This window comes from Lissotriton helveticus, chromosome 1_1 (assembly GCF_964261635.1).
Source record: "Lissotriton helveticus chromosome 1_1, aLisHel1.1, whole genome shotgun sequence".
NCBI lineage: Eukaryota > Metazoa > Chordata > Amphibia > Caudata > Salamandridae > Lissotriton > Lissotriton helveticus.
Window position 1 is genome coordinate 417,254,812 of NC_136057.1, and position 12,031 is coordinate 417,266,842.

The following is a 12,031-nucleotide window of genomic DNA, read 5'->3' on the forward strand; positions in this document are numbered from 1 at the left end:
TTGGATGGGAGGCCAATCCCATAAAATAGCCCTTTACGCAGACAACGTGTTGTTGACCATCCCAAACCCACGTCAGACGTTGCCCCCGCTCCTTGAGGAACTCACACCATTTGGCGAGGTCTCTGGCTTTAAGGTGAATGCTGCCAAATCCCAAACACTTATCACCAGCCCGCATGATGAGAAATTAAAGCTGGCATCGGACTTTCCTTTCTTATGGGCGCAACTGGGGATCCCGAATTTGGGTATCCACATACTCCCTACCATAGAAGCCTCAAGGACGCATAATTATTCAGAACTATTAAAGACGGCGAGATCCCTCATCGAGTCCTGGCATGGTGGTCCCATCTCCTGGCTGAGACGCATAGCTGCAGTTAAAATGAATATTGCCAAAGATACTCTACCTTATGCAGGTATTGCCACTGGCGCCACTCGCAACCATTTACAAAAAAGCTACAAGCTGCCTCCAAATGGAACGGCAAGCGGGCGAGGATGGCAACAGAGCGGACCTACTTATGGACCAATGGCAAGGGGAGGGTTGGGCCTATCTAATCTAGCACAATATTGCCAAGCCGCACAACTAGGCTACATGGTGAAGTGGCAGCGTCCACTGACTGAAAAGCACTGGAGTTTCCTATACCAGGCGATGGCTGGGATCCACATCTGGTAAATTTCATGGTTCCAGCGCAAGCACCGCCCACCGTGCATCTACATCTCGCCTGTGGTTAGAGCAACAATAGGGGTTTAGGATAAGGTATACTCCTCTAAGCAGCGCTCTACACATATACCCACTCACATCATTTATAGGTAACCCGGACTTTCTGCAGGCCACGCCAGAGAAGGCCTTCATATGTTGGCAGGAGGCAAACTCTAAACAAATCGAAGATTTGTTTGACGTGAGGGGCCTGTTGGACTTCAAAGCAGTCCAACAATATTTCAGGCTCCCAGACTCAGAATACTGGCATTACCTGGCAATCTGACATTGGGTCACTCTTAACGTTATCCAGCTACAGGCGATTGACCCTGTTTGAGCACTGGCTTTTGTCCAGAAAATACGACTCCCGCATCTTGTCAGACAAAAATTCCTTTCTAAACACTCAAAGTACCCTATTACAAACAACTGCTAGGAAGAGGTAGGAGATAGAATGCGAGCGCAGATTTACCGACAAGGAATGGACGACATCCTTCACTGCGCACACAACTCCGCCTCAGGCAGGGAAACACTTTTAAAGCTAGTCCATTACTGGTACTACACCCCATCTCATTAGGCTCAATGGAAAAAAGGAAAGAAGGATACATGCTTGCGAAACTGCACTCATTTAGGTACACTCACCCCCCTTGCTAGGGCACTGCCCCAAGCTACATCGATATTTGAGGGAGGTCCTGGCGTACGTCGATAAGATGTTCTACACTCAAATACCCCATTTTCCTAGCCACATCCTGTTAGGACTACCCAATACACAAACTTATCCATTACATTCCAATAAAGGGAAGGCTATTACCTTGGCACTATGCACGGCAAAGCAAGGCCAGTTATCAAAATGGGGCACTGAAATTCTTCAATCACACAGACTGGCTGCACAAACACTGGGATTTATTAGAAATGGAAAAGTTGACAGCTGTTATCAGTCATACCTTACCCACGTTTGAGAAAAGATGGGGAAAATGTATAAAACACCGCTCAGGAGTATACATGGAACTCGCATGCCCAATATATTAGCGAATATTGCATATTACGTCCACAACCCCTACAGTCTCAGATAAAATAAAAAAAAGAAGTGTGATGACTTACTTATCAATGTGAAATTAACATTTGTTTTCCTTTTTAATTATGGTTAGTGATGTCTGATTCGGTCTTCCTCTTCTTCCCCTCCCACCCTACTTTGCTTCCCCTCCCACCCTACTTTGCTTCCCCTCCCTACCCTCAAACGGCCCCCCCATCCTCTTTGCAACCTCATGGGCCAAATGGATGTAAGCGAAGGGAACGGTGAACAAAATAAAATGTTATAATCCTAAAATTAATTTTCTCTTCTGCCATCATAAAGTCTACACGGTAGAATTCAAGCAATGATAAAAGCACCAGTTAATTTGAATTTGCGGAGGTGTTCCAGTGTGGAAAATAACCCTTAGAACCTAAGACACAAGTCTTTTGGTAAGTTAATGGTTAAAAAATTCAAACAACCAATTAATCTTATTCTTAGTGACACCAAGAGTAACAAATTGAAGCATTGAGTGATAAGTTTAATTGCTATTTTAATAGTTATATGGTATAAGATGAACGAGATATAAGCTTTTGAGTTATGGACCATCACTATTACCCTTAAATTACTTTTGTAAGATTAAGAAACTTTTACACTAGATGGTCCTGCAAACTTCCACTTTCATTGAAAGTTAGATCATTTTTAACCCACCATGCCACCTTAGACATGATTTACAAAATAACTATCCATGAGGAGCAGGGTCCAGACTAATTTCCATATAGCTGGGTCCAAACTGAGGTGGTACGGTGGGCAACAAACTATGGATTGGTATGCAGCCTGAGCAATTGCCGGTGGCTGAGCATAAATAAAGCATTCCATCCATCACCTTGTGGTTTATGCATTTTACAGTGCATGTCACATTAAACTTAGTGTTATAAATATGGTAACAATGCAAACACATTTTAGCCCGAAAAAACATGTAAAGTGTAAAGTGTAATATGCAACAGAAATGCTTCTCATAGTCTAAGACCTGCCTACTTTAGAGAACATGAATGGTCAATATAATTTTCAAACAAATTCCCCACCTCCACAAAGTCTCCCATACGATCAGGCGATAATTCAAGACAGACATGGGTTTGTAATGCACTGGATAGGACACATGCGTCTGTCTGTTGTGCTACTTTGTGAGAGCAACCTAATACTCTCTGCAAGACCGGTTTTATTTTCAGTCTGATTAAAACGGAGTACCACCGTTTTCTTTGAATGTTTACTATACAAAGTAAAGACACCTCTCCCTCCTGCAGACTAAGAGTATCCTGAAGTTACTAAGGGCTGGGATTACCCATTCCTTATGTAAAAGGTTAGTATTTTTTCGATAAATTGCACAGCAAATATATCTTGTACTGAAAGTCTAATAAAGGACTGTCAAAACCTTGTCTGCTGAAACTGAGCTGGAAAAAAATCATGTTGCAGACATTCTATAAGCGCTTACATAGCTTTAAGGATAACTACTATGATACAAGATACTTATTCTCTAGGTTAACACAACAAAATTCTTCGGAGAACTCTGTAGCATATCTGTGCACATTTCTCAGATTCCTTCTTATGCTCTCTTAAAATACTCCCTCAAAGACTGGAAGTCAGTAGATGATGCACAGGCGTGCAGCTTTGCTGAAACCTCAAGCTCTGAACCAAAGGTCAGAATCCTGTAAGAACAAGTTGCATGCTGTGTGGAATTCTCCAGAAGCTGTTGTGTATTTGTGCTATACAGTCATTGGCGACATTAGTGTTTAGTTTGTCTCTTTGAAGCACTTTGCTTCAATAAATGATTTAATATTGGTGTGTGTATCAGAGTATACCTCGTACAGTTGGTGTGAGAATGACATAATTTCCACGGTATCAGAGACTTTTCGGTAGTCTTAGCTGTGGGCTACATTTATTTTACCATTTCCTCGGTAGTTGCCTAAACACTGGAGTACTGTTGCGTGGTACTTTCGCTGTTCAAGAATATTCCTAAAACGGTTTTACCATTACTGCTCTTGATTTAATAGGCCCATCAGAAGCTACGGATTAAACAAACTGAAAAACATGTACTAGTTGCAAAAAAGTACTAGAATAGCTCTAGTATTTAATTATAAACAATTTAGACCCCAGTAGGTTTTTAAAAAACAGAAGTAAATCATAAAACTTTTTCAATCAACTGTTTCAAATGTTAAAGTCCCGCTTAAGAAGAAATGTTAAAAGTAGCAGCTTTTTTAAAACACCCATCCCTAAAACACTTCTGTTTTTAAAGTGCTGTGACACTGCAATAGGTCATGATTTTTAGCAACGTCACACACACCGGCGTGTTCTGATCTTTTCTGTGTAACTATGATCTTTCAGAGCTCTATGCATGGTCAGAAAAAAGACTATCTATAATTCCACACTAAGCAAAAATTAATGAAAAAATAAATAGGACGTTAAATAAATTGCTTTTTATTGTGGGGATTAAATTGTAAAGATATTTACATTTTAAATTGGATCTAGAATAACTAAAATCTTGACATTTAGAGTTGGATCACACAGATGAAAGGCCAACTCTGTTAAAATAAGTGGGCATGCGTTTGGCAATCTTTGACCCTCATCCCCTTAACACATTGCAATATACATATGCAAAATGAGCAAACCACACTGTTTGCCGTTTAATTTAGTTTGGCATGGTCTCCTAAATTAAATACTTGTACAAAGACTTCAAATGTGCTTTCCAATATACTTTGAGAGTACAGACTAAACTGTCTTTGAAACAATTTAAAAAGCTTAACATATGACTATCTCCCAGTCCCGCAGGCCTTCATACAGCCCTCAGCTACATATTGTACAACTCATTTGGAGGCATCACTGTAAAAAGCTTTGTTAAAACATGCATGATAAAACAGGCTGATCAGCAAAGTCCAGATGGATGCCTCGTGCTACAAGTACCTAAAACACCACAACCCAATGCCAAAACCTTCTAAAACACCACAACCCTGAAGTTTTATTTGAATACCTGTAAAATCTAACATACATTTTTAAGAGTTGCCTTTTAAAACCAACTATGACTGTGGTGGTCAGAATCCAGATCAGCTTTCAAACAAAACTCTAATACATTCTGTACACTGCAGTTCAAAACAACCCACAAAAAAATGCTTACAAAAACAAAGTGCCCATAACAATAAAAAGTGGCAAATATGGTTTCTACAACACAAAACTAAACGCCTGTAGACATTACATGTGTACATGTAGTATCCATTTGCGTTCATGTATGCTTTATAGACTGCCTTAACGTCTCATACTTTTACCATAACAACCATAGAATCTTAAGACACTCCATCTTTTATGTAATGACATTCTACATTAAGCTACAAGTTACTTCACTGAAATACAATAGGGGCCTAGCTGGGCATGTCAGTTTGTCATACACAATATACTAGAATTCACACGATGCACTAATACAAATGTGAACAATTAACCTGGCATATATAGGAGCACAGTTCAAGGTCAAGGATATGTAACATCTGTATACATGTACAAAATAAACGATGTTAAATATAATATAACGCAATCCTCATGTTAGTTACAATGTGCTTACAGATTTAAAAATGTAAATTATTTACAGGCTGACTTAGAGGTAGAGTTCATTCTGTGTTTGCAGTCTTGTCACTCTGCCTACTGGACTTTCCGAATAATGGAAACATTTCAAAAGCCTGTGAAACTCTGTTCTGTGGAGTGCCACATGTTGTGAAGGTCAAGTGATAGGAGTGGTAAAGGTACCTTTGGTAACGCCGTATAACTAAATACAAGTATTCTTTATTTCAGATATTTTCATGAGGCCTTAAAAATAGACCATTTTTGTCCTGAACCAGCAAACAAAGAAGCAGATTTTCTGTTTTCATATTAGCTAAAGAGGCCACTTTTTTGGTGCTGAACCACGGGTCAGTATTTTCTGTGCTGAAGTTTTCGCTTTTTTTTGTAACCAATACAGTCATCCAAGACAACTTCAGGTTCAACGAGGCAAATACCGGAAAGGTCTAAGCTAATTTATTTTTCTTGCAGATTTCCTGCTTCCTTACTTCCTGTGAGTGAAAACAAATTTTATTAATTTCTTGTTCTTGCACAGTTAAAACAAAAAAACTAAAAAAAGACCCGACCTCCGTTCTAATTCTTGCCTCACTGATATGCATGAAAACTTATTTTGCACTGCTACAATGTGGTTATTTTTCCAAGCCACTAAAAAAAGCCTATTTACAGCCATAATGCTACCCAGACACATGCAGACACCCACACACTGGTATGCACAAATTCACCAACGTACAAATGCACATGCATGCCTACACATGTGCAAATAGATGTCTGCATGCACACAAATATATTCCAGTTCTCCATATCACAATTCTGTTTAATTTCATAAAGGCAATTGATCATAATTGCTAAGCACCCCTCGTCATAATATAAATTGATTTGATACTCAATTGTTAGAACAGGTCAAGGCATTTGATTATCTGGGTGTAAAAATCAGCGAAAATCTGGCACGGTCCCTCCAAATACAGAAAAGCATGCTGACCCTTCAGCATGCGGATTCTGCCATCAAAGAGTCAAACGCTCAACCTTTTGTCCAATCTCGCCTACCTTAGAAATACACAAAGCAAAAGGGTTTGGCACGGCTCTTTGGTGCCGAATTATGGGGGTTGGATAATATTAGCAGCTGGAAAACACTGAAAATAAGTTTTTAAAGAGCGCTTTTACTTCTTCCTAAGAATACACCTCTGTTACCTTACGCCTTGATCTTGGACTCAAGTTCATTACCCACTTTGCAGTTCTCAAGGCGCTCACGTTCTGGTTTAGACTTTGGACAAGCAACACCCAAGTCCAAGGAGGAACTATTAATCCTCTGTTGGACATGGCCCTTTTGGCAGGTTCACCCCGAAACTTTTTGCATTTGCCTAGCCTGTTTCTGTAACCTGGTGTTGGTGATTTTAGGTCTCTGCGCACTTTTTCACTGTGGTCCAGTGTAGAGTGCGTGCGCTCTGTGTATGTGTGGTGAGTGGCCTGCTCTTCCATAGGAATGCATGGGGAATATGTGTGTCCATGGTAGTTCCTGATGTGTGGGGAGTGCAGGGTAGAGTTTGGTATGTGCGAACTCGTGAGATTAAATGCGGCGCGATGGCGTGTGAAGACTTATGGTGTCTAGTGGAGAAGTGCCAATTCTAGAAGTTGGCATGTCTATGCAGTAAATGTGAATTGACTGTCTGGCTTGTGATTGGCTGGAGCTGGCTGGGGGGCCTGGCTCCAGGAGTCAGGATGGGTCTGCCCCGGTGGTGAATGGAGAGATCTGCATGTTGATGGAAGGGAGGAGTGCACCTGGGACCTGAATAGGGCTGGGCCTTCCCCTCAGAATGCTGGCTTCACCCCCTGTGGTGTGTCTGATGTCCCTGACCCACCCTGTGAATAGGCAGAGGGGCTGAGCAAAACAAAGTGCTCCAGAACCAGTTGCATCTGGTTCGCCCCTTGTCTGCACCTTTGGAAACAAAGGATTTGGTGTATAAAAAGGGGCTGTGAGCCCATGAAAAATGTTCTTGTTTTCTAACATGAAACTACCAGGAGCGCGCTGCTGCTGGGGCCAAGGGGAAGGCTTGCCTCCCTGGGCCCTGCCCCTGGATGCTGGAGGACTTATTTCCCTGGAGATGGATTATAGCGCCGTGGGAGTGCTGTCCTTCTGTCCCCAGGAGCACCCTCTGTTTTCTCCTTAGGAGCGCTGGGGCTGTGACCTGCTGAAGTGGCGCTGTGTTTTAGTTGCAGAGCGCTCCCCTTGTTGCCCCAGGCACCTCCCTTGCAGTCTGCCTAAATGGGCACGTTCTTATTCCTAGCGGCTGCCCATCCCGCTTCATGGCCGCCTATTTAGTTTATCTTTAGCAGGTGCCCACCCTGCATTATGGCGGCCGTGCCAATATATATTTAAATTGTGCGGGTGCCCACCCCGCAACTTTTCCCGTATTCCTGTTCTTAATTTACGTGTGCCCACCCCGCTCTTATGCAGCCTATTTAGAGGGAGCCTACCCCTCGTAGAGTTGCTCGCCACTGTCGTGACCCACGGCCCGCCTGGTTGTGTGTGGGGCCCGCGGACGGAAGCGGGAGGAGAACTGCCACCGGAAGTCAGCGCGGGGCTCCCGTGAGCCTGGGAGAGCCCCGCAGACAGCAGCAGTATGGCGACGGTATGCGGAGGGGGTCCGAGGCACATTGTCGGTGCCTGCCCCCGCCGCATTACAGGAGAACTGAAGCCTTGAAGGAGGACGCCGCAGAGACTCCTCCGAGAGCAGCCCGGTGAGGAGGGGCTTCTCAAAGGGTATCAGTGCCTTCAAGGTACATGGCTGGTGCTTAGGGCATCCTAAGCTGGCCCGCCATTGCGGGCCGCTCCGACGCGATTGCCGCCGTATTATTTAAAGTACCAGCGAGGGCACCATGGTTGTTCCCTGAGCGGCCCCACTAGCTAGAGGGCCGCTCCAATGTTCAGGGCAAGTCCTGGCTCTTCAAGGCCACCATTTATCTTAAAGTCCCCGTGGGGGGGGGGGGGGCTTGGGGGCACCATTTGGTTAATGCTCCACCGATTGGCCCCTGAGTTGCCCAGAGGGGCCTGTGTTCCCCCAGAGCCAGCACGCTCCACCGTATAGGGGCCTGATGATTCCTAGAGCCAGAGAGCTCCAACGTTTGGGGGCATCTTTAATCATTTAAGGAGCCAGTGGGCTCCGGAGGCATAGTTGATGTCAGTGCCAGAGGGCTCCAATGCCCCACCTGTTTCTCTTCAGAGCTCCGCGTGGCTCCAACGTTGGGCGCAATTTATTGAGGGCCAGTGAGAGCCCATGCTGCATTTTTGCTTTCACAGCTGCCCAGAAAGTAGTGGGCAGCTGCACTGTTTAATTTGAGAGGGACAGAAGTGACACAGAGGTGCCAGGCATTCCACAGCTGAGCAGCACTTCGTGCCAGCTGCAGCGTGTAGGTCCTGTTGAGGTGCTCAGCTGCCCGGCAAGTAGTGGGCAGCTGCAACGTTTAGGTTGGCACAGATGGCGCACCCCTGACTGGCGCTGCCTTGGCAGCGCGCCCTAGCATTCAGGACGCAGGGTATTTGAGCCTCTTCTTGGATGGCCAGTTGGCCAGGGGGGCTGGTATATGGATAGGGCACAAGGCCCTAAAGTGATTTATATGCTCTAAATGTGGGGCTAGGAAATGTAATGCGTTTAGTATGTTTTCCGCACACTGTATCGGATACCTCAAACTGTTTTATGATTAGGAGGTTGTTTTACCAATGTAGATTTGTGTTCGTGAGATTGTATGACACTCTGATTTATGCCCCTAATGCGAGTTACACTTAGGAGGTAGGGTCTAATATGATTAGACTAGTGAGAAGATTGCATAATGTGTTTATGCTGGTGAGGTTGGTACGGGATGTAATTCGCGCCTGATGTGACTGTGCATACTGTAAAGTTATGTTACAGGTTGAGGTGGAGTACAGTGATTACTAGTGGCTACTGGTTGTAGGTTTATGATCTATTTTTACTTGTACCAATTTCTGCTAAGTGTTGATCCTGACAGTGGCCCACGTGGCCCTGTCTTGTGTAAATAATCAAATAATCCCTTGTGAATATTGCCCGTTCCATGTGGGCACAATGTATATTGTGTGATTACTATCTGATGTGTTTTGAGAATACAAAAGTTATTTTTATGTAACCTTGTGTGGAGTTCCTTTTGTAGTGTGCCTGGGATGTTGTTGCTGTGTGCGTGCCCAAATGCTTTACACATTGCCTCCGGGATAAGCCTGACTGCTCGTGCCAAGCTACCAAGGGGGTGAGCAGGTGTTATCTTTGGCGTGTAACTCCCTTGCCCTGACTAGAGTGGTGGTTTCTGCCTGGCTTTGGCACAAGCCTTAGCCAACCAGAAATCCCAGTTCTAACATCCTCCAAAGAAAATCAGGCTGCCTTCCATGGTTTTGGAAAATCAAAGAATGGCTCTTTAGATTGGGGGGAGGAAATCTATGGGATGATTCACATTCTATTTCAAAGAATATACTACCACAGTTCAAAGCAACCTATTGGGACTTCGTTGACTCCTTTGGCAATGGGTCTAGGGCACTTGGCATTTTAACATCATGTTTTTTAAATGTTAAAAGTGGTTTTAATTTTGAACTTTACATGGATTATATTGAACCACCACAAGCACGAGTACTTTATATACAATTTAGATTTGGCACCCTACCTCTGAATGCCATAAAAAGTAGGTGGGCGAATGCCACTGTCACTTCTACGTGCCCGTCTTGTAATTCCTCCATAGAAACTATAGAGCATTATGGTTTTTTTGCCCAACTTGAGGAATGCATGGATTATTCCTGCTTGTAGGCTGTCATACTCGTCCTGCAGATGCTAGATGTGTATTTAGCGCAGATTCAACAAGGTGGCTTGTCTTCACCTCAGGATCTCTATGCCTGGTGGCTGAGATCCAGAGTGGTTAAAAAGATCCACTGTAGCTGTTTGTGCATAAATACAGTGGGTAGTCAGAATGGGTTTCTAGTCTAAAAAGTTGTAAAACAATGATATGCTCTTTTATTTAAATTACATTGTAATCCATTTTATATAATTCTTCAACCTGCTTGCTAGGTCTAGTTTTTAATTATTACAGAAAAACTAGTTTTCAATTTCTCATGGATGTTAGCGTTGATTGATGAAATAATGACAACATATTACTATTGTGCATGAATCTCATTGACAACATTTTATATGTTTTGTGATTTTTTTCTTGTAATGTCTGAGCATGCTATTGGTCGAGTAAATAAAATTTAAATTAAAATATATTCCCTGTTCAGAAATGAAAAATCTTACCCACATATGTTCACACATTTTCAAACATTTGGTCTTTGAAACCGTTATGTTGAAAGTCACTAGCCCATACAATTTCATAGTAGGATGGGATTAAAGGTTGGGGGTTTGGGAGTTTTTAGGCCTTGTGGTGGTCACCAGCTATTTCACTTCCTACACATTACATGGATTGCTTGTGTTGGTGTTCAGAGTCCAGAAAGTGCAAACTAATCACTAGCAGCTGGGTCACTTCCTGTTTATTGCATGGTGGTACGGGTTAGAGTGGGTCAGGGGTCGATTGGAGGGAGACTTCACATGTTCTCAGTTACTTACAGGGTTAGGGGTCATGGGGGAATCACTTCCTGATCAGCAGGCCTGGGTCAGGAGTCATGGAAGACTGGGATGGTGTGCGAGTTAACTTAGTTACCAGCCCTGGGGCCATGTGTGACTTCATTCACAGGGTGGGACTACAGGTCAGGAGTACAATTTGCTTGTCAGGTGGGCTGGAAGTTACATCACTTCAGAGGAGGAAATTCCTGGTCATAGCGAGCGGTCATCTCATCAAACTCCAGTTTGCATGGTTTGATTGATAAGTATCCCGCTTTATTACAGGCATAGATACAATCTAGTGCAGACACACAATAAGTTACTGTCTTTGTATGCTAATATTACTTACATGGTTCACCTCAGGTTCAAGTTTTTGATTGCGCTCTCTTCTCTAAAACGAAACAAAGATACTAATAAATTCGGCACACAGAATGTCCTGCTGAGTGATTTAGCAATAGGGATATTGAAGCATTTGCAGCAGATAGCAGTGATAACTGTATAATTTAACATGTTACAATAATTTCATGAAGCAAAGAAGATTGACTCACCTTTTCATCCTTATGGTGCAAATTTATACACTAGATGCCACTTCAACCCTAGAAAAGGTGCCTTACCAAAAATCAGTGTTCTTGCTTTGATACATATTAAAAGCAATACCATTAAAACTTAAATCTGCCTTTTTGACATTTTCCTAATATCACCCTTTGGCCATGTTCTTCTATATAGCCAACGAACTCCTTGGTGACTTGCAATTTCTTTATAATCAATGGTGGTAGTGCTTTCTCATCATTTATACACATCTATTTATCTATAAATAAATATCTATATATGCTGATTGATCTCTACAGCTCAACATTACAGAGTGGTGGTTGCCAGTGGGCAGTTATAGTTGGGTCAGAGTTTCAACAGAAAGCTTTTCATGCTTTACTAATAACTTTGGTACAGTTTAACAAATCAGCACACAACTTTCCCCGGCAAAAAAAGGTTTGTCTACCTAAAGTCCTTTGTGGAAAGATTTGCACTGATCCGTCATGTGGGGGCCCAGAAGAAGGGGCCTCAAAATATTACTATTTCCAGGTTATTTCCCATGGGAAACTTTGCTCTCCACTACAGAAAAACATCTGAATTGATTTAAACCAAATTTGGCAA

General features: G+C 43.0%; 1 protein-coding gene across 5 annotated transcripts in view; it reads right to left on the reverse strand.

Moving 5' to 3' along the window:
• CAPRIN2 (caprin family member 2) overlaps positions 1-12,031 on the reverse strand; it is an 857,580-nt gene that overhangs the window by 501,884 nt on the left and 343,665 nt on the right. For 4 of the 5 annotated variants that reach the window (XM_078673767.1, XM_078673766.1, XM_078673770.1 and 1 more), the window contains exon 10: positions 11,232-11,273. The exons of the other annotated variant lie outside the window; for it this stretch is intronic. In XM_078673767.1, the coding sequence (XP_078529893.1) occupies positions 11,232-11,273 (42 nt within the window). The remainder of the gene's footprint in view (positions 1-11,231; positions 11,274-12,031) is intronic. 5 annotated transcript variants of the gene reach the window in all.